This window comes from Aythya ferina, assembly GCF_964211825.1.
Source record: "Aythya ferina genome assembly, chromosome: 2".
In the NCBI taxonomy this organism is placed as follows: Eukaryota; Metazoa; Chordata; class Aves; order Anseriformes; family Anatidae; genus Aythya; species Aythya ferina.
The window spans coordinates 20,754,934-20,778,918 of record NC_140297.1 but is presented as its reverse complement, the minus strand read 5'-3'; the positions used below and the strand labels follow the sequence as shown (position 1 = coordinate 20,778,918).

At 39.7% G+C, this 23,985-nt stretch overlaps 1 protein-coding gene across 2 annotated transcripts in view; it reads left to right on the top strand.

Annotated features, from left to right (window-relative positions):
* The window catches only part of MALRD1 (MAM and LDL receptor class A domain containing 1), a 264,634-nt gene that overhangs the window by 152,408 nt on the left and 88,241 nt on the right, over positions 1–23,985 (top strand). For both annotated transcript variants that reach the window (XM_084510831.1, XM_084510832.1), the window contains one exon: positions 13,873–14,053. In XM_084510831.1, coding sequence (XP_084366957.1) covers positions 13,873–14,053 — 181 coding nt within the window. The remainder of the gene's footprint in view (positions 1–13,872; positions 14,054–23,985) is intronic.

Sequence of the window (23,985 nt, the reverse complement as noted above, 5' to 3'; positions counted from 1 at the left end):
CGTAGTTCTTTTGGAGGGAAAAAAAAACAAAAACAAAAAAAAAAAAAAAAAAAGAAAAGAAAAAAAATAGGAATAAGAATAAAATTAAAAATAAAAATAAAAACTTAGAAAAATAAGAAAAACTTAGTCCTAGGAACCAATATCTTTAAAAATATACAAGTATTCTGTGCACTGCAGTGTTGAGGTAATGACTGCCAAAATCCATATAGAAGGTGCTCAGCACCTTCTGAAAGGCTAACTCTCAAGCAGTGAGAACTAAATAAGCAGATAGATAGTATTAAAAATGTCAGAAAAGATATTCACTGATTTTTGATTTAGAGAGCTACTGCTTCACAGAAAATGTCTTTAAAATACGGGCAAATGAGGAAAAATTGTGTTTTTTCTTCCTGCTATGTCTTGTTTATTGGATGTACATGTAAAAGTGCAGGACTGCTCCACTCCTTGCTGAGTAAAAGGGAGAAGCAGAGAAGCAGTATTTGTGCAATGTCCCACTTTAAACTACATGGTCAGCCATCAAAATCTCTAATGATGATATTACTGCAAAGAAAATAAAACTTCATTAAAAACATATTTATTAGTAAACTTAATTTGCGCATCATTAAAATACTTTTGATTCAGAACCAAGAAGACAGCCTGAAAAATAAACTTCCTTCTTGATACTCGTGTGAAACAGAAGGATTAGCATGCATGAAAAAGTAGAGAAATGAACAGTGACAGTTAAACTTGCATCATGTTGTTTCTATAATATGTTTTCGTGCTTTGTATAGCATATATTCTGCTTAAAAAAAAAAAAAATCTGTATGGCAACAATTTGTCAGGAAGATGCAGTTTTCAAATGAATGTGAAAGCAGAGGAGAAAAGGTTTTTCCTAAATGTTTAAAAATAATTTTAAAAGAGTTAGACTTCTTTCAAAAGTCAAAATGGTTCCACAGAAAGATTTCAGGAAGCCTTTTGATACTGTGAATCTGAAAAGTCTTTATATAGTATTAATAATAAACAGTTAATATTTTTTGATTATTTATTTAAAAATATTCTCTCTCTGATTAAAAAACCCTCTAGTATATTTGATTTGAGGAGTCCAGGAATATTTAGCAAATGTTTTTATTGCCTCCATCTGTTTGGTAAGCTCGGCTTCATTTCCTGTGGCTCTACTGAAACAAATATCGATGTAAATGAGCCAGGGAAAGGTTCTGAATTCCTCTCAGCTCACAACATGAATAGGAAAGGTACAGACTGAGAGCAAAACCTGGATTTTGTTGCTATTTCACTGTAGAATTAACAAAGAAGATTGTCTCATGTCAGAACCTTTATATTCATTCTGGAATTCTTACTGTATTTCTCTGGTGGAGAGTGGATGCATAAGAACTTTCCAATATCTTGTGAGGGAGAATTACATGTACATGCTCCTATTGCATGCTCTGGATTCAGTTTCTAATACTGTTCTGACTGCATTAGAAATGTAGCCTTAAGAATAATAGGGGCCTCTGCTGCATAGGGAAAATGTTAAACCCAGCCACAAAGTAAAAGGAATTCTATGAGAGGAAGAAATTCTCCCATTTCATTCATTTTTAGTGTCCTCAAGTGAGTTCATGAGGACATTGAGACCAGTAAGATATACTACATCCCCATGATGTTCTCAGAAGTGTGGTTGTAAGCACTTAGATCATTGTCTTCAGATGAAGGCAAGCATGGAGAAGATTCTGAATTGCCATGTAATGAAACTGTTAAGAAATATTCCCCTCAGAGTATCAGAGGGTAGGTAAAAAAAATTCCCCTGCATATGAATAGGAATTTTCCAATGTGGCAAGACATATAATTGTACAGATCTAAGCAGTTCATGGTTTTCTTGGACTGCAATTCTCGCAGTCTTTGACAACCTTTATTGATGAGCTTGATGGGACAGTGGAAGACCAGGACTACAAGTCAATAAAAATGCTACAAGTCAATAGAAATATGTCTTTTAAACATTAAACTTTCCCTAAGGTTGGTTTATCACCTCAGCTTGGCCTTCCACTGTGTTCGACCCATAGAGGGCAGTGACATACAATTAATAACAATTTTTCAGAGCATGAAACCAAAACATCCTCTTCACATATGGTTTTAGTAGTCTCAGTGTGTGTTTGAGGAAGAAAAATATCAATGAGACAGTTCAGTAGGAATAGAAAAAAAGAATGGTGGTTGTCATGTATTAGAAGTGATATGATATTGTTAAGGCTTTGCTGTCAAATGTGATATTTTGCTAAAAAGTAGACTTACCAAGTTTTCAGGGGCAAGTATATATATTTTGCTTGTGTGCTCTGCATCAGTGAGATCTGAAACCCTCTGTTCTCCTTCAAAGACTTGAGTCCGTAATAGACAAAAGTCATAATCAGGTCTCATGGTTCCAAATTTAGTTTAGCCTTCTATTTGAGAAGATGGGTTTTCCTTTCATATACGCTCTTTTCCGGATGCTGGTTTTTTTTTGTTTCTTTGAAACATCTCCTTAGGCTGAGAATGGAGGGATGGTAATAGTACAAGTGATACAAGTATCTTAACATTGTGCTTAGCTGGAGTGGAAGTGCTGGCAACAATGCATGTGGGAAAGTGGATGATGACCTCGTTGTAGATATGAAAGGGAGTAGTGGAAGTTAGAGTGTGAGGTGAACAAAACTGAACTGGAAGGAAGGCCAAGGTGAATGTCATGACATGTAAGAAAGATACACATATGGCTTTGATACAAATGTATTGGCATGAGGAAAAGAGACTAGCGTAAGTTCAAGCAATTGTAGCTAAGAAGGGAATGTGTTGCTTAGGGTATGATGTTTACAATGCAGAAGAGGGTTGAAACCAGATGTGGATGAGTGGCAGCAAGACAGATCGTAACTTTTTTAAAAAATATATATATATGTATATGTATATTTATTTTGTAAAGGACTACATGCAACTAGAATCCTGCAAGTTTACTTACCTTAGTAGGAAAATAGGATTTTTGCCCTGACCAATAGCCAGTGTGATCAACCCCCACACATGGACAGTGTTGATATTATCAGCCAAAGCCACCAATCTTAATTATCTTTTATCATTCTAGTGGAGCATAGAGTTAGACTGGACCTGTTGCCATCAGGCCAGGAAGAAGAGCAATCCAGACATGTCAGTATAACAGCCTCATCAAAACAGAAAGAAATGTGACTCTTTGGCCTCAAGCATGGCCTCAAGCATGCTCTATGCTGAGATACATTTCTCTGATTGTCATATATCTCTTTTACATAAATATGTGTAGATTGAAATGAAAAAAAAAAAAAAAAAAAAAAAAGGAAAAAAAAAAAAGGTCACAGGATTTCTGGATGCAGAGGGAAGGCCAAAGCACAGACTGATTTCCTCCCACCCCCAGGCTGCATTTATGTTTTTGAAGCAAACACATTCCAAAGATATGAAAGAAATGCCAAAGCACCAGACAGATTAAATGAATAAAGAAAACAAAATAATAATTCATAACATGGAATCTACAAAGAGTACAAACTATGATTCCTGCATGCCAAGTATATAAACAAAAAAAATGTATAGCTTACATCCCTTAGCCAAGCCATCTCCACTGCCTGGACCTGAGGAGGAGAGCCGACAGCCTGCCTGTCACTCCGTTTCCTACCTCTTCTTAGTTGTTTCATACAGACAGTGTGCTTGTATTTTTGAAGGGACTTTGCACTCTAGATTAGAACAGCCTTCATTCAGTTATATAGGGGATGTGTTTTTTTGTCATTTTGCTCTGTAAAGCTATGGCTGAGCGAGTGAAAAATCAGCCTTTCATGCTTTTTGAAATGCTGCTGTTGTATAGGAACTGTTACTGTTGAACTCAGAGAAAGAAATGGCTTTCTATTTGCTAGCATGCCCATATTTGAGAGTTTGTGAAATGCAAAGACACGGACACCTTTGCTTGTTTGTTTGTTTGTTTTTATTTTTTGTAAAATTTCTATTTGAAAATTTTGAAAAATCTTCATTCTAGCAAAAAGTTTTCTGTATATTTCAGTGTCTCTCTAGGAGATATGGAGGGGGGAAGGGATAAAAAATATTAATAAGAAGAAAACTCTAGTTCTGTAAGTACATAAAGACTTTATATTTCATGGTTATGCCACACAACTGAGGCTTATATTATGGTTAACTATGCTACATTTAACATTTTCAGAATTTACATAAATATTTATCTCTGTACGTTTAAAGAAGTTCCACTGACTTCTATATATCTGAACTTAATTTTTTTTATAGATTTGGAGATTAATGTTGTGATACATAAAAGTTTTGAATGTTTCTATCTCATTAAAATGCATAAATTGAAAGGAATTCTCTTATTAAATCTCCTAAATTCACTACTAATACACAGCACTGAACTGCTTTTGTAAAATTAATGAATAGTTTCTTATATATAATGTCTGAGTTTTTTTTTTTTTTTTCCATTTTCCAAGGGCAGACAAAAGAGTTTCCAGAACAACAAATTAATAAAATGTTTAAAAGTTCTTCTCTTCTAAGATTTGTAGTCTATGTTGGAAACCTTAAAGCCGAATATAACTCATCATAACCATGCGTTTTATTCTTGTTGTGAATAGATATTTTCAAACTAAACAAATTACCCCAGTAATATTTAATACTCTTTTGGAAGTTATTCAAAAAGGTTAAAATCAAAGGAATGGAGACTTCAGGGTTACCAGAATAATTAAATTATATTGTTGACTGCATATTTGATGAACAAAAATAATATGAGTAAATTTGTCAGATTTGAAAAACTGTTTTACCTCTGCTAAAATCAGCATAAATTACAGTATTTACTATTGTTGAGCAGTTTGTTAATGTAGATTCCTCTACACATTTCCAAATAGCAGTTGAAGTGGAATTTTTAGAAAGGGTCTAGTATTCATTCTGGTTTCAATCCCCCTAAGTTGATTAACAGCCAACTGATAATATAGGCATCTGGCACCCTATAGAATAAATGGATGTCTGATATGATGGCACATAAAAGTCAGGACTTTCACTGCGAGAAATACCTTGCGGATACCATAACCAGTTGTCATATGTGGAATTAGTGGTGCAAAGCACCAACAATGTCCTATTATGTTATTTTCACTTTGAGCTTTAAACCAATGAGACATCACTGAAGAAGCAATGCCTAAGATTGCCTCTGTACTTGTTTGTGTGATCAATCATCATGACTTACAAAGAGATGTTATTGCTGCTGGTGCAGTACCATTAGATATACACCAATAGATTTGTTCAGCTGAATATTTATGGAGTAAAAGTTTCACACAGTCACACAGTTATGGAGATCATTCCTGGTGTTTTCTTTTCTATTTAACAATTTAATGAATAAATGAGTATATGCAATTAAATATATTTCTTAATGAAGATTTTCCAAAACACCAAAATGCCATCATCAAGCCGTACCTCAGTAACTATGCTATGGTAGGTTTGAGGACCTCCTTTCAATAATTCTGTGAATTCCCTGGTTCTGAAACAGCTAATATAATATTTTTGTGCATGCTTGTCTGCGCTTTCTTATTCAGCATACAATATCAAAAGCACCCAGCTTCATCTTCTCATCATAAATATGCATCAGACAATCTTATTAACATAAATCTGATCTAACAGGTTCACTATATAGAAAGAAATGCAAGTCTTTTACTTCCCTGGCTATTTTTTACTGTTGTAACTATTTTCCTTAGATCTTGTTTCTTCATGTACTGCTTTCTTAGAGCCTTTGTTATGCATTACATTTACTTGTTTGATGCATTGCACAATGTTTTTATTAACCCTAGATGGAGTACTAATGGGTTTTGGTTAAAAAAAAAAAAGCAAAAAATGTCTGTTTTACGATTTGGATGATTAGACATACAGTCATAAAAAATTTAAATTGGGACATATAAAAAACTTTTGCAAATATTTATTGTCAGTGTCATCATCTATATGGATCATCTATTCACAGCAATTGAAGCTGGTATATCTGCATTCTAATACCGCTATTAAAAAATGATGCATGATTTTTGCTGCTGACTTGCTAGTTAGGTGATATGATTGAATATTTAAAGATTCTTTTTAATATATTAACATATTTGAAAGTCAGAATGTTCTTATTTAACTTCAGATAAACTATACTAAACATGAATATTTGACATTTGTTAGTTGTTTCCCCTTGTCCTACCTTTGTCACAATTATTAAAGATTCTTCTTATCAGATGCCCTAATTTTAAAATGGAAAAGCAACCTTGCATTTAGTCATGTATTCTAAACACAAAGCATCTCAGTATTATATAAATTTAAATAGCACTCTACCAAATGTTTTGGAGTTCAATCATACACACAGTAATTTCTGTATCAAGACTTGATCTATTATTGATGTTTGTGATTTCTATGGTAATCATCTCATTTTGCTATTTTTCCTAATATCCCAGCAAAATATATGTTTACCATTTCTTGATGAAAATGAAGGGGCATGTGTCCTGGTTTCAGTTAGCACAGAATTAATTTTCTTCCTAGTAGCTGGTGGAATGCTGTGTTTTGGCTTAGAATGAGAAGAGTGCTGATAACACCCCGATGCTTTAATTGTTGCAGAGCAGTGCTTATACTAAGCCAAGGACATCTCAGCCTTTGCTCTGTCCTGCCAACGGGCAGGCTGGGGGGTGCAGTAAGAGCTGGGAGGGGACAGACCCAGGACAGGTGACCCAAACTAGCCAAAGGGGTATTCCATACCATCTGACGTCATGCTAAACAATATATAGGGGTGGCTAGCCGGGGGGAGGGGGCCGGACTGCTCGGGGTTAGGCTGGGCATCGGTCAGCGGGTGGTGAGCAATTGCATTGTGCATCACTTGTTTGTACATACTATTATTACTTTCGTATTATCACCATTGTATCATCATTATTATTATTGTTATTATTATTTTGTTATTTTTTTTTTCCTGTCTTATTAAACTGTCTTTATCTCAACTCACGGGCTTCACTTTCCATTTCTCTCCCCCGTCCCAGAGAGGGAGGGGGGAGGGTGAGCGAACGGCTGCGTGGTGTTTAGCTGCCAGTCGGGTTAAACCACGACAGTCTTTTTGGCGCCCAACGTGGGGCTCGAAAGGTTGAGATAACGGCAGATCTGATCAGAGTGTGTTAAACTAAAATTGGTGTAAGGATTAGACCTGCTTAATAGTCACTTGTCATGATGCTGATTGCTTTAATCACAACTCTGCTGCGCCTGTTTTCCAAATTGAGTATTATAGTACATTATTTTCCGTATTTGCTCTCTGTAGTGTTGTTTCTCCTCTCCGGGCCCTGGTTTCAGACCATTATGGTACTAAGTGTTATAGCAATGGCTTATGAGACGATAAGATATCTGGTCATGACTCTAACTTGGTATTTATACTCAGTAACATCGTGGACTCTGTACTTTGGAAACAGCATCTTGGGAACTATTAGCAATTATACCTATTGTTTTTCTCCATTAGAGAGTCAATCTGTGGAGGGGAAAGGGGAGGATATTTTTCCTTACTTGCTTACTCTCCCTTTCTCCTTCACCACCCCTGTATCCTCCTGGGTCACTCTGCCTTCCTCCTTCACCACCCTCTTATCCCCTGAGCTTGTCACAATAGCTCTCCAAGATATTGAATATTTCTGGAATACTCAGAATACCATAGTCATGTTGTTCTGCCTCATGAATGCACTTCAGATTCTGCTTAAAGTTAAACAACTACTTATGAAGCTCATCCGGAGATCTGCCCGGAGGCAGTATAGTTGTGGGTGGCAGGGAGTATGGGTGGATATGGGCAGGCATCTAGAGCAGTTGGCACCCCCAGTGTGTTGGAAATTCACCCCTGAACAATGGCAAAATCCTCAAAAACTGGCAGAATGCTTGAAAAAAAGGTGTAATGATTCTGGCAGTTCCAAAGTAACACAAATCATTGTAACGTGCTGGGGCCTGGCTCATGCCTATCGAGCTGCCATTGATACTGCTGTCAACTTAGTGACAGACCCTGCGGCCACTCCAAACCCTGTGACAGATCCAACGGCCACTGTGACCCCTACGGTGGATTCTGCAGCCGCTCCAGTCCCAGCTCCTGCAGCCGCTCCAGTCCCAGCTCCTGCAGCCGCTCCAGTCCCAGCTCCTGCAGCCGCTCCAGCTCCAGCTCCTGCAACTGCTCCAGTCCCAGCTCCTGCAGCCGCTCCAGTCCCAGCTCCTGCAGCCGCTCCAGTCCCAGCTCCTGCAGCCGCTCCAGTCCCAGCTCCTGCAGCCGCTCCAGTCCCAGCTCCTGCAGCCGCTCCAGCTCCAGCTCCTGCAACTGCTCCAGTCCCAGCTCCTGAAGCTGCTCCAGCTCCAGCTCCTGCAGCTGCTCCAGTCCCAGTTCCTGCAGTCGCTCCAGTTCCAGCTCCGGCCGCTACTCCAGTCCCAGTTCCTGCAACTGCTCCAGTCCCAGCTCCTGAAGCCGCTCCAGCTCCAGCTCCTGAAGCCGCTCCAGCTCCAGCTCCTACTGCTGCTCCAGTCCCAGCTCCTGCAACTGCTCCAGCTCCAACTCCAGCTCCTGTAGCCGCTCCAGCTCCTGTGGCCGTGTCAGAGAAACGAGCTGTAGCAGTGCAAGTTGACCCTGCAGAGGGCATTCCAACCCCTGTGGCAGACCCTGTAACAAAGTCAGAGAAACGAGCAGTAGCAGTGCAAGCTGCCCCTGTAGAGAAGGTGAAAATATGGTATAGAAATTCAAGTCGTTTAGAACGCAGAGAGTCTTCTGCCAATCCAGGTAAGGCTTCTGCCAAAACTAAGTATAGAGATGACGAAGATGATGACGACGCTGGGCCGTCAAGGATTCAGGAGGAGGAAGATGAGGATGCCGAAAGAGCAACAGTAACTACCCGAAGCCTAAACGAGCGCGAGCTACGAGATGTGCGAAAAGATTTTGGTCGCTGTATAGGTGAGCAGCTTGTCACCTGGCTGCTCCGGTGCTGGGACTCTGGAGCCAATTGTGTGGAATTAGACGGCAGGGAAGCCAAGCGGCTGGGATCCCTTGCTCGAGACGCCGGCATTGACAAAGCAATTGCAGATGGAGCACGACCCACCAGCCTCTGGAGGCGTCTCCTCTCAGCTGTGAGGGAAAGGTATCCCTTCAAGGAAGATATTTTATGTCTACCAGGCAAGTGGACCACTATGGAGAAGGGAATCCAGTACCTGAGGGAATTAGCCGTACGGGAAGTGATTTATGAGGATCCAGACCTCAAACAAACATCCACAGATCCAGATGAAGTCAAGTGTACACGACCCATGTGGCGGAAGTTTGTACGGAGTGCACCATCATCATATGCCAGCTCATTGGCAATAATGGCCTGGAAAGAGGATGAGGAACCCACAGTGGGTGAAGCGGCTAAACAACTCCGGCAGTACGAAGAAAGTCTCTCCTCTTCCTTACAGGCCTGCGTCTCAGCTGTGGAGAAACTTTCTGAAAAGGTTCACCAACTTGAAGAGAATCTATTGTCCTCCCCACCTGAACCAACCAGTGCCCACCGACCAAAGGAGAACACTTGGGAGAAACTTTCTGAAAAGGTTCACCAACTTGAAGAGAGATTATTCTCCTTCGCACCTGTACAAAGCAGTGTCTCAGCTGTCAGGGGTAGGCGTTCACCCACACAAGGAAGACGATATGGTGGGTACTCACCCCGTGCCACCCTGTGGTTTTACTTACGAGACCATGGAGAGGACATGAGAAAGTGGGATGGAAAATCTACCGCGACCCTAGAGGCACGGGTACGTGAGTTGCAAAAGAAAACAATCAGGAAAAAGGGATTCTCCGAAAAGTTTGCTGCTCCAACTTCCAGCAGACAGTCCTTCAAACACAGAAACGAGGAAGATTCTGACCAGGATTAGGGGGGCCCTGCCTCCAGCCAGGGGGAGGAAAGGGACAATCGAGTTTATTGGACTGTGTGGATTCGATGGCCTGGCACATCACGCGCACAGAAGTATAAGGCTTTAGTAGACACCGGTGCACAATGTACTATAATGCCATCGAGCTATAAAGGACCAGAGCCCATCTATATTTGTGGAGTGACAGGGGGATCTCAGCAGTTGACTGTATTGGAGGCTGAAGTGAGTCTGACTGGGAATGAGTGGGAAAAGCACCGCATTGTGACTGGTCCGGATGCTCCATGTATCCTTGGCATAGACTATCTTAGAAGAGGATACTGCAAGGACCCAAAAGGGTTCCGGTGGGCTTTTGGTATTGCTGCCTTAGAGACAGAGGGCATTAAACAATTATCTACCTTGCCTGGTCTCTCAGAGGACCCCTCTGTTGTGGGGTTGCTGAGGGTCGAAGAACAGCAAGTGCCAATTGCTACCACAACTGTGCACCGGCGGCAATATCGCACCAACCGAGACTCCCTGATTCCCATCCATAAGCTAATTCGTCAATTGGAGAGCCAAGGAGTGATCAGCAAGACTCATTCACCTTTCAATAGTCCCATATGGCCAGTGCGAAAGTCTAATGGCGAGTGGAGACTAACAGTGGACTATCGCGGCCTGAACGAAGTCACGCCACCACTGAGTGCTGCAGTGCCGGACATGCTGGAACTTCAGTATGAACTTGAATCGAAGGCAGCCAAGTGGTACGCCACAATTGATATCGCTAATGCATTTTTCTCCATCCCTCTAGCAGCAGAGTGCAGGCCACAATTTGCCTTCACTTGGAGGGGAGTCCAATATACTTGGAATAGGCTGCCCCAGGGGTGGAAACACAGCCCTACCATTTGCCATGGGCTGATCCAGTCTGCACTAGAGCAGGGGGAAGCTCCTGAACACCTGCAGTACATCGATGACATTATTGTGTGGGGTGACACAGCAGAGGAAGTTTTCGAGAAAGGGAAGAAAATAGTCCAAATCCTTCTGAAAGCCGGTTTTGCCATAAAACAAAATAAAGTCAAAGGACCTGCACGGGAGATCCAGTTTTTAGGAATAAAATGGCAAGATGGACGTCGTCAAATCCCAATGGATGTGATCAACAAAATAACAGCTATGTCTCCACCAACTAACAAAAAAGAAACACAGACTTTCCTAGGTGTTGTGGGGTTTTGGAGAATGCACATCCCAAATTACAGTCTGATTGTAAACCCACTCTACCAAGTAACTCGTAAGAAGAATGAGTTTGAATGGGGCCCTGAACAACGACAAGCCTTTGAACAAATCAAGCAGGAAATAGTCCATGCAGTAGCCCTTGGGCCAGTTCGAACAGGACCAGATGTAAAGAATGTGCTCTACACTGCAGCCGGGGAGAACGGCCCCACCTGGAGCCTCTGGCAGAAAGAACCTGGGGAAACTCGAGGTCGGCCTCTGGGGTTTTGGAGTCGGGGATACAGAGGATCTGAGGCCCGCTATACTCCAACTGAAAAGGAGATATTGGCAGCATATGAAGGAGTTCGATCTGCTTCGGAGGTGGTCGGTACTGAAGCGCAGCTCCTCCTAGCACCCCGATTACCGGTACTAGGCTGGATGTTCAAGGGAAGGGTCCCCTCTACGCATCATGCAACTGATGCTACATGGAGCAAGTGGGTTGCACTGATTACTCAGCGGGCTCGAATAGGAAACCCCAGTCGCCCAGGAATATTGGAAGTGATCATGGACTGGCCAGAAGGCAAATACTTTGGGATATCATCAGAGGAGGAGGTGGGTCGTGCTGAAGAAGCCCCACTGTACAACCAGTTGCCAGAGAATGAAAAGAAATATGCCCTGTTCACTGATGGGTCCTGTCGTATTGTGGGGAAGCATCGGAGATGGAAGGCTGCTGTATGGAGTCCTACGCGACGAGTTGCAGAAGCTGCTGAGGGAGAAGGTGAATCGAGTCAGTTTGCAGAAGTGAAAGCCATTCAGCTGGCTTTAGACATTGCTGAACGAGAAAAATGGCCAGTTCTCTATCTCTACACCGATTCATGGATGGTAGCAAATGCCCTGTGGGGATGGTTACAGCAATGGAAGCAAAACAACTGGCAGCGTAGGGGCAAACCTATCTGGGCTGCTGCATTGTGGCAAGATATTGCTGCTCGGGTAGAGAACCTGGCTGTGAAAGTACGCCACGTAGATGCTCATGTGCCCAAGAATCGGGCTACTGAAGAACATCAAAACAACCAGCAGGTGGATCAGGCTGCTAAGATTGAAGTAGCTCAGGTGGACCTGGATTGGCAGCATAAAGGTGAATTATTTATAGCCCGATGGGCCCATGACACCTCAGGCCATCAAGGTAGAGATGCAACATACAGATGGGCTCGTGATCGAGGGGTGGACTTGACCATGGACGCTATAGCACAGGTTATTCATGACTGTGAAACATGTGCTGCAATCAAGCAAGCCAAACGGTCAAAGCCTCTTTGGTATGGAGGACGATGGCTGAAATATAAATATGGAGAGGCCTGGCAGATTGATTACATCACACTCCCTCAAACTCGCAATGGCAAGCGCCACGTACTTACAATGGTGGAAGCAACCACCGGATGGCTGGAAACATATCCTGTGCCTCATGCTACCGCCCGGAACACCATCCTGGGCCTTGAAAAGCAAGTCCTATGGCGACATGGCACCCCAGAAAGAATAGAATCAGACAATGGGACTCACTTCCGAAACAACCTTATAGACACTTGGGCCAAAGAACATGGTATTGAATGGGTGTATCACATCCCCTATCATGCACCAGCCTCCGGGAAAGTTGAACGATACAATGGCCTGTTAAAGACTACCTTGAAAGCAATGGGCGCTGGGACGTTCAAAAACTGGGATACGCATTTGGCAAAGGCCACCTGGTTAGTCAATACTAGGGGATCTGCCAACCGAGCTGGACCTGCCCAATCAAACCTGTTACGTACTGTAGATGGGGATAAAGTTCCTGTAGTGCATGTAAAAAATATGCTGGGTAAAACAGTCTGGGCTACTCCTGCCTCAGGAAAAGGCAAACCTATTCGTGGAATTGTTTTCGCTCAGGGACCTGGATATACTTGGTGGGTGATGCAAAAGAACGGAGAGGTCCGGTGTGTACCTCAAGGAGATTTAATACTGGGTGAGAATAGCCCATGAACTGAATTGCACCATGTTAAATAGTATATTATACTGTATGTTATCACTACCATGATTACTATAGGTGACTAATTAGAATGTATGGAAAAGAGTGTAACCTGAGCATGACATAAATGGTATGGAATAAGGGGTGGATAGATGTCCTGGTTTCAGTTAGCACAGAATTAATTTTCTTCCTAGTAGCTGGTGGAATGCTGTGTTTTGGCTTAGAATGAGAAGAGTGCTGATAACACCCCGATGCTTTAATTGTTGCAGAGCAGTGCTTATACTAAGCCAAGGACATCTCAGCCTTTGCTCTGTCCTGCCAACGGGCAGGCTGGGGGGTGCAGTAAGAGCTGGGAGGGGACAGACCCAGGACAGGTGACCCAAACTAGCCAAAGGGGTATTCCATACCATCTGACGTCATGCTAAACAATATATAGGGGTGGCTAGCCGGGGGGAGGGGGCCGGACTGCTCGGGGTTAGGCTGGGCATCGGTCAGCGGGTGGTGAGCAATTGCATTGTGCATCACTTGTTTGTACATACTATTATTACTTTCGTATTATCACCATTGTATCATCATTATTATTATTGTTATTATTATTTTGTTATTTTTTTTTTCCTGTCTTATTAAACTGTCTTTATCTCAACTCACGGGCTTCACTTTCCATTTCTCTCCCCCGTCCCAGAGAGGGAGGGGGGAGGGTGAGCGAACGGCTGCGTGGTGTTTAGCTGCCAGTCGGGTTAAACCACGACAGCATGTTACAGACTTCTCTATATTTTTATACAAAAACTGGTATTTGATAATCCTTGCTTATGTGTTTTACTGTATATATTTTATTCAAACTTCAGACTGATGTTGGAACCATGAAAATATGGAGTGAATCAGGAAATTATGGTGATGAATGGAACAAAGTTGAGTTACACTTGGGGAAGCTGAGAAATTTTGAAGTTATCTTTGAAGGCATTCGTACCAGAGACCTAGGAGGAGGAGCAGCAATAGATGACATAGAGTTCAACAACTGTACCACAGGTAAATTCAAGAGGGAAGTTTCTAAAGGGATGCTAAAAGGACATGTAAGATGTTCTTGCTCAAGTATGTAATGGTTTTACTGATTTTATCATGGTGTCTTTATCCATAAAATCAGTTATGAATACATTGTTTTCCTTTTTATAACTTTATTAGTGTTCTGTTCATACAGTTAGTCTAGCATTAGTGCTAGTAAAATACTGCAGATAAATCCAATAAAAGTCTGAATTTATGTTTCATTACTCAGTTTTGAGTAAGAACTTCTGTTTAACTCATTGCTCAGTTATTGAGTATCTGGTTTTGTACATAATAGTTTCATATAAATTATGTCAGATTATATTAAGTGAAACCTGTGGCCTCCCTATTTTATTGTAAAGACTCTTCCCATAAAAATGAGTTGAGACTACAGATGAACCACTGTCACTACTCCTTTTTCAGTTCAAATGTTAGGGCCAGCAAAGTAAAACAAAACCTGTGACTCCATCACAGGGTATTCATCCTATTAAATGCATCTCTTCGTGGACATAGACAGTTTTCCTTTAATCAATCAATAACCAAGAAAAGTAGAAAACTGAGTGGATTGTGGTTTCAATTAAGGAAGATTGTGGTCTCTGTCCCTGGTAGGAAACAGTGTGACAATAAAAGCAGATTGGTTGAGTAACAAAAGCATTGATAAGACCACATATCAATACTGTATGGATTTGGGGGAGGTTATTTAGGCTGAATTGAAACTCCTGCCATGATCTAGATGCCCATGTTCTGGCTAGAGCATGGAAAGTACAGTTCTAGAGTGCATCTGTTTCTCTAGGGAGCCTGCTTGGGCAGGGGGGTTGGACCCAATGATCTCTTGAAGTCCCTTCCAACCCCTACAATTCTGTGATTCTGTAATTCTGTTATCTTTTTACCTAATTTCATCTGAAAAAAAAAAAAAAATGTAGTTTTTCCATTTGGTGTCTGTGGTGTAAAGCAAGACATAGAAAATGTTCTGTGTTCAAATGGAGTACTGTGTTCAGTTTTGGGCCCCTCGCTACAAGAAGGACATGGAAGTGCTCGAGAGAGTCCAGAGGAGGGCAATGAAGCTGGTGAGGGGTCTGGAGAAAAAGTCTTATGAGGAGCAGCAGCAGAAGCTTGGATTGTTCAGCCTGGAGAAAAGGAGGCTCGGGGGCAACCTTATCGCTCTATGGGTACCTTAAAGGAGGCTGTAGTGAGGTGGGGATTGGTCTATTCTCCCACATGCCTGGTGACAGGACAAGGGGTAATGGGCTAAAGTTGTGCCAGGGGAGGTTTAAATTGGATATTAGGAAAAACTTCTTTGCCGAAAAGGTTGTTAGGCATTGGAATGGGCTGCCCAGGGAAGTGGTGGAGTCACCATCCCTGTACATCTTTAAAAGACATTTAGATGTAGAGCTTAGTGATATGGTTTAGTGGAGGACTTGTTAATGTTAGATTAGAGGTTGAACTAGGTGATCTTGGAGGTCTCTTCCAACCTAGATGATTCTATGATTCTGCGTGATTCTGTGAGAATGGATACAACTTGGGATCTACTTCAAACTGAACTTAAATAAAATTCTAAGGGTGGTGTACCCTCACAAGCTCTTTTAGAAACATGAATGCTTGTGATTCCCTCATACTTTTTTAAAGTGCCACTTTGTTCCCATAGCTAGGTATGCTATCATTCTCCAAAGGACATGAATAAATGTCCTTTGGGAAAATGGGAAGTGGTGGAGTCACCATCCCTGGAAGTCTTCAAAAGACGTTTAGATGTAGAGCTTAGGGATATGGTTTAGTGGGGACTGCCAGTGTTAGGTCAGAGGTTGGACTCGATGATCTTGAGGTCTCTTCCAACCTAGAAATTCTGTGAAATGGGTAAGGATGCCCTAATGAGAGATGGGAGATCATCATTCCCCTATAACTCTTGAATGAAAAAAAGGACATTGATCTTTCTTGAAGTTTGTTTCCAAATTCTGCTCAGACATATTATTTCATAAGGTAGGGTCTAGTTAAACTCCATTCCTGGGATTTTCTGTCCCATCTGGGGGCTAGAAAAATTTAGACAATTCACAGTCACTTACATGAACATATTCATCAAATAAAAGTAGCAGGATTACTTCTTTAAGGAAGAAGATGACTCCCCATTAAATTCATAAGGACGGTATCAACATATTTTCTAAAATGTAGAAATACTGCTGCTTACTTTTAACACCATGTATTTTATGATAATCTGAAAATAGTTGTTATAAGAATATTACTAGAAAAAATCCACAGAGTTGTCATTGTGCTTAAGAAAGTTGTTTGAGTAGGGAGTTGGAAAGGTGTCATATGAAGGAGCTTAAAGCTCCCAAAATGCTAAAATTGCTGAAATTTACTTTGGTTTTAATCTATGACACTGCAAGTCTGAATGTTAATAGTGTATTACATCCAGTACTGCATGAAAATACCTTGGCAGAGAACCAGATCAGAAAGTAACTTGTGTTTGTTACAGTATAGCAACTATTTGTTTTATAGCATTATTTCAGCAAGAACCTCTGTTGGAAAAGCAGTTGCACCATTTGCACTAATGATTTTTACATACTTAAAGCTTCTGCATAGGAAAAGGCCTGTTTAGTATTCAGAAAATTAATGTGTATGAAGATGGGTGATTCAGAGGAGGCTTTTCTCATGGAGTTTAAAATGCACAGTTGCAGTTCAAAATACAATCCAATTAACATTTTTTAAAAGATTGGTTTAGAAAAGTTAGTTGGAATCCCGAGATAACAATCTTTCATAGAATTGTCACTTGCATGGTGTATGTTTTTGCATTTAAGACACTATCTTTATATGATAAAGAAATCACTCAAAACATCTTCAGTAGCTTATACTATGCACAGCAGAGTTTTCATGGAAGTTTAGGTGCCTGTATCCTATTGGAATGTGTTTATGCTTATGCCTTTTCAGCAGGATCAGAACCCTGTTATATACCTGCTTTTTAACATATGAAAAAAAAAAAAAAAAAAAAAGAAAGAAAAAAAAAAAAAAAGAGGTGGGGGGAAGAAAACAAGTGCACATCTGAAAACAACAAAAAACAATCAAACAAACAAAAAAAGCAAGCCACCCCCCATTAATTTTCTATATCCACAGTACAACTGGGACTCAAATTAAAGAGGGATCATTGCATCGTTGTTAGTGCCTTTCACTTCAGCTCCATGTATGATATTTTTTGCCTTGTACTCCACAAGATGAAATCTGTTTGCTTAATTTTCTCAAGATTTTTGGTATGCTGACCTTCCTGTTGGCATGATGACATGAAGGAGCCTGATCTCACCTTTTTCTTTTTTATTGTTATTGATTCTTCACCTTTGTAGAACAGACAAACAAAATACATTTTGTCAGATTCTCAAAAACAACATTTCCCGTCTGACCCAGGCCTGGGGCATTCAGGACAGAGAAAGCATGTCATGTCTAAATTGTTTTTGTTTTTGTTTTTCATCACAGAGTTCACATATTTATTGTGGTTGTTGTAACAAAGCTAAAAGACAGCAACCACAATCTTATTGTGGCCAAACCCAAGAAGAGTAGCATACAGACCAGAACCGGTCAGGGGTTGACTTGATTTAAAGCACTTATTCAAGTACCATGTTTGTAGCTGCAGAATTGCTGACCTGACACATGGCCAGGGTCCCATATCTGGAGGCCACATCTGTATTTTGCGCTGAGACTTTTTAGATTAAACTAAAATCTCATACAGTATTATAGATATTCTAGCCAAGGTAATTACATAAGCAGAGGAATAGACCATGCACAGAAAAACCTAAAATATAGTTGAAAATTAAAACTTGAATAACAGGTTTGAAATAAACAGCAAGGAATGGAAATAAGAAAGCCTTAAATAGGAAAAAGCATGGGAAAACACTGAAAGTTTAGCTGCTTCCCAGTGGGCAAGGATTTCAGATCAATTCTGAAGCTTTGGGATGTTTTGGGGTAGCCTTTTCCTCCACACAAACTGTCCTTTCAGAATCTGCTGAATAATATTCATGGTTCATGGTTTATAGTCAACACAACAAAATAATTGCCTCTTCACAGAAATAATGTACTTCATTGAAGAGAGCAAAGAAGGAAGAGAGGGACAGTCTATGTAAGGCCATGTGAATATTAGAATTGTTTTTTGCAGTATAGTAATATTCAATATTTATAGCGGAGTTTAATAAATCCAAAGGTTTATTTTATTGTGCATGTGTTTGCTTTCAGCTTGCTTTCATACAGCATGTTATAGAAAGGAGCCGTACACATCATAAGGGAATCTGCATGGAGACAGGTTAACTCTGCAGACTTCATAGAATGTGGAATCATAAAATCATAGAATGGCTTAGGTTGGAATGGACCTTAAAGATCATCTAGTTCCAACCCCCTGCCATGGGCAGGAACACCTCCCACTTCACCAGGTTGCTCAAAGCCCCATCCAGCCTGGCCTTGAGCACCTCCAAGAATGGGGCATCCACAGCTTCTCTGGGCAACCCGTTCCAGACCACCCCATGGGTAAAGAATTTCTTCCTAATATCTAATCTAAATCTTCTCTTTTTTACTTTTAAACAGTTTCCCCTTATCGTATCACTATCTGTGTAAGTCTCTATCCATACTTTTTATAAGCTCCCATTAAGTACTAAAAGGCCACAATGAGGTCTCCATGAAGCATTCTCTTCTCTAGGCTGAACATCTCCAGCTCTCTCAGTCTTTCTTCATAGGAGAGGTGCTCCAACACCTCCGATCATCCTCATGGCCCTCCTCTGGACCACTCTAACAGATCCACATCTTTCTTGTGCTGGGGGCCCCACATCTGGATGCAGTAGGTCCTCATGCATGTGGGACCTCACAAGGGCAGAGCAGAGGGGGACAATCACCTCCCTCAACCTGCTGGCCATGCCTCTGTTGATGCAGCTCAGGATACTGTTGGCTTTCTGGGCAATAAGCATACACTTCTGACTCGTGTAGAGGTTTTTTTTCCACCAGAACCCCCAAGTCCTACTCTCAATGAATTCTCTACCCAATCTGTCTGCATGTCTGGGATTGCCCTGACCCAGGTGCAGCACCTTGAAACATAGACTTGTTGAACCTCATTAGGTTCACTTGGCTCCACTTCTCAAGCTTGTCCAGGTCACTCTGGGACCTGTCCAGGTAACAATTTCATATCTAATGATGGCTTTGCAAGACCAAGGAAGGAAGTGCCTTCTTGTTGCAAATAATGTGATTTGCACCTGTGTGCTGTACTCCATTGCACTGTTAACAACAACACCTGTGGACCACACAGGCACAAGCCCATATATTAAACAACCTCCATAATATTCACATGAGATGTTTCTAAGGAATCTGTGAAAAAAAGAGGAGGGGAGGGTAGGGGAGGCAAGGGGAGGGGAGGGGAGGGGAGGGGAGGAGTGAGTTCTGTTACTGAGTGGCAAGATTCTTTTACACCACAATGCAAATGACATATTAACAGTAATTTTGTAGGTTAAGTATTGTTGAAAAGGTCTGAAAGTAATCTATTCAGATGAACTTTTTGAGATGTAATCTAGTTTTCTGCACTGGAATCAGGATGTCATTGGTGCAGGGAGAGGGGAAATGATCATGAGGCAGAGACCACGTGTCAAATGTTTTCAGGAGATAATATTCTCTGTGATTGAACTTGCATAATTATTGGGAAGTAGAATTTTCTGCAAAAGAATCACTTGATTTTTTGCTGTCCCCTCTTCTCTCTGTTACCACTTGTAGACTTCTAAAGGGTAAAGCCCGGAATACCAGAACATTAGTCATTCCTCAGTTCTCAGCGCTTCTCCTTAATGTCTTATTTAGAATTTAGCAAAATATTGCCCCTTTCTACATTAGTGTACTGTAAGCATGAGCTCCTTATCTTGCTGATACAGCCTACACAGAGTCTCTAATTCTTAAATAAATATAAAATATTCTGACTTTGCCTGACATGTGTATCAGTGCAAGAAGTTGAAGAGAATTTTTTTCTAATCTTTCCTATTGCTTGAACCAGAGCCAGTTGTACATTTCCAGAACTATGGATTCAGTTTTTATTCTTCCAGTTTGGCAAACTCCAACTTGCCTTGAGCATCTTTAGGAAGCCCATTAGCAGACTTTGATATCTACAGGTGAAATTCTCTCCTAAGAGTAAGTATAATTTGTTAGATCTGCTGTTTATGTCAGAAGCAATTATTTCAGATTAAATCTGGCCTTTTCAATGACACATATTGTGAGTAGAATTCCCTACAGTTTTTGAAATACAAAAGAACTTTATTTGAAATGATATCTAGCTTGCATCAGTATAAACTTTTCATCTAGCTTTCCCTGCAGAAGATTGCCAAGGTCATTCATGAACAGAAACATTATTGATGAGTATGTTAATGGCGTTATAATGTTACATAAAAAGTCATGTAGAAAATGGTACTAAACAGTTGAGGTAAGCAAATGACAAGCTTGATGCAAATTGTGTTTCATAAATTCTGAACTTCACAGTGCTGAATGTAGTTGAGTTGCAGATCTAATGAAGCCTTCTAGGAGTTTCTTATTCATACATTTTAATTTAAGCGGAGTGAAACTTCGGGGAAAATATTCAAGTAATATTTTCAATAACACTTTTTAAATTATTTTTTTTTAGTTCAATTATTCCTATGTTTCAGGTATTTTGAAAGCAGAGAGAGAAATTATATATTCTCACTGTTGAGCACAATTTAAACAACAAATAATAAAAAGTGGTGAATTTTCAGCTGTAATTTGAAAACATTTCTACTCAGATAGGATTTCTAAAAAGAGAATAATTAAAAAGTATTATTTACCTTGAATATACATGTTTCATTTCTTACTGTTGACATGGTGCCATTTTATTGTTAAGTGAAGGCATGTATTCCTCTTGGAGAGAGCAGAGAAGTGAGACTCTTAGTGAGCATCAGTTCAGTGTACTTGTGTTTGAGTTATGCATTGCTTCTCAAAACAGCTCAACGTCTTGTTCTCTGTAGTCTTAGCCAATAATTAACTTGAGATTTACCCTTTACCTTTCGCAGTCACATAGTCAAAAAAGTCACATATGGTCAAACACAACTACTGTAAATCTAAAGTGTCATAATACTAAAGACCTGTGTTTTTTTTTTTTTTTTTTTTTTTTTTGTCTTTTGTTTGTCTTTTTTGTTTTGTCTTTTTTTTTTTTTTTTTTTAGATGTGATTGATATCACAGGAGTATTTTTATCTTATACAGCTTTGTAAAAGAAAGGTCTTGCATTTATAGTCCTCTAGTAGCAACCATAAAGGAAAGAAGACCATTTTTGAGAATTCTTTTATATTTGATCTTTTCCTGGTAATTGAAACAAAGTGTCTGGATTCATATTCATGTATTTATTGACTATCTTCAAATGCTTCTCATCGTGCTTATATGTTATGGGAGTACTATATGAACTAGTCTTTCATAAATAACTTACAGACTGGAGCTGGAAAAATGTAAATATATAGCTGGTGATGAATCCAGATTAGAGTTTCAGTTTATTTGTGGTGTGTACACATTTGTTCAAGCCTGTCTTTCTTGTTTTATGTATATATACAAACACACATATATTTTTAGGAGGGAAATTCTTATCTTTGCTGGTACTCTGACTGTACAAAACAAAACATTTAGCAATGAAAGTGAGTGTATGTAAACGTAAGTTCCTGCAGCAACCGTCAGTAACATACTTCTTTTGTAGGATTTAGTGATCAACAAGCCAAGTCAATTCTGTTGGTCTCTTAAAAGCTACTTAGAAGATTATATGGCTTTTGCTGTATCAATCCAAATTGTACTTAACTGAAAAGTGATAACCTGTGTATGCTTTTTTGTTTTTCAAGTACTGTCATTTCATTTGGCTTAGGGATTTGCATAACATGAAGTCTAAAATATGTCCTGTGATAGTTTCTTGTGGTGTCCTGGTTTTCAGGAAATGCTGCCATTCCAAGGAGGAAACAAATAAAAGGAAAATGATAAATGATTACCATTTTGCTAAGCAATTTTAATCTTTTAGCTTATAAGAATCTAATCTTGGAGTATTCACTGTAAGGGTAAATAAATTGGTCTACAAGAATATGTGTGGCAAATTTTATCTAGGAGAAGATCAACAGTTTAACTGCTCAACCAATTCTTGTTAATCTAGTTATTTCTCTACTGATCTAGTGCTCAGTTGTAAGCTAAGAAAAGTCCTCTATCTTTTTAAATCATTTTTTGATTTTATATTCTCTATTATTTTGGTCTGTGGTTTTGTTATTTTAAATATTCTCTTTTTGTGGGAAAGGACTGGAAGAATATCTGTTTCTAAGAGAAGGTATATTTTGACTGTTAAGAAAAACAATGGAGGAATTTCCATTGTACCAATAGAACCTTTTGTACTTATTCGTCTCGTCTCGTCTCGTCTCGTCTCGTCTCGTCTCGTCTCGTCTCGTCTCGTCTCGTCTCGTCTCGTCTCTTCTCTTCTCTTCTCTTCTCTTCTCTTCTCTTCTCTTCTCTTCTCTTCTCTTCTCTTCTCTTCTCTTCTCTTCTCTTCTCTTCTCTTCTCTTCTCTTCTCTTCTCTTTTTCTTCTCTTTTTCTGGCATCATGTCTAATTTCACTACTAGTGTTATTTGCATATTAGAAACATGAAAATTAAAGTTAGACCTTCATAGTCTTTTGATTTGCTGCCTATCTGTATAGTCTTCAGACCCCCTTAAAAGAAGGGAGAGAAAAGCATAATGAAGAATGAAATTAACTCACACAGTATGCAATAGTGCTGGAAATTAGTAGATATTTCAATAATACAATTAGAATAATAGAAATGTGGAGATTCTGTTCTCATTTAAAGAACAACAAAAGGCCTTCCATTGCTCTGAGCAATTCCTTTATTACTTATGCTAGGACTGTAAACCAGCATTCTGTATCTGTATGGATGTTTTTCATTATGTAAAATTCTTTGTATAATGGATCAAATAATATATTGTTCAGTTTAGTGCCTATGTCAAAGATCAGGGAAAAGGGAAGGTAAAAAAAAAAAAGGGGGGGGGGGAGTCTTTTTCATTAAATGCAACATTCAATGCAAGTTTATTTTTAGTCAATGGTTTTCTTAAATTAAAATGAAAGGCTTTATTTTGCTTTTAGATATCTCAGATATTTCAGCTCTGTTTAAATTTTTCATAGCATATTCAGAAATAAGCTTAGTACATACCAAAAAAATTCACCTCCTGTAATTTCTCTCATTTCCATTGTGTGACAAATCCGTGTTTTGATATCATATATTTCACTGTTTTCCACCTTTGACATTTTCGTATGTGGAACCAGCTCATTCCTTTTCTTTCCATGGCTCACTGATGCATTTTATTGTTGTAGCTTCCCAAAAATAACTGTAGAATAATATAAGTCAGAAAAGTAGAACTAATGAAAAATGTCATTTTTTTTCTTAATTCTTCAGCATGGTAATAACATATCTATGTCACATGCGGTGAAATAAGATGTGAAAATTGTTGTATCCCAATAGTTCTACCTTTAAATATTTTCTGTTGTTAAGCAATTTAAGTCACACTGATGAAGTTTCTCTACTCTCTTAAAAAAAAAAATAAAAATAAAAATAAAAAAATAAAGGTTTTAGAAGTGTATGTATCACACAAATGTTGTAAAGTATTGTATTTTCCCCATTTAAAATTGTCTTATTTTCCATGTGATGTCCTGTAATTATGACTAGTATAAAGACTTTGACTTGTCTACCTTTTGTAGGCTCATGGATCCTATTTTATGGAATGTACACAACAAATAAAGAAGGGAAACAGTCATGCTGATGCTGATTTGGATTTCCTTCCCTGCCCTGCTAGGCCAGTGCAGTAGTCTAGGCACAGATAATGCAGCATTAAAAGAGTGTGACCAAATAACATCTGTTGGAAGTATACACCATGACAAAAGTCATGGTGTATAATGGCT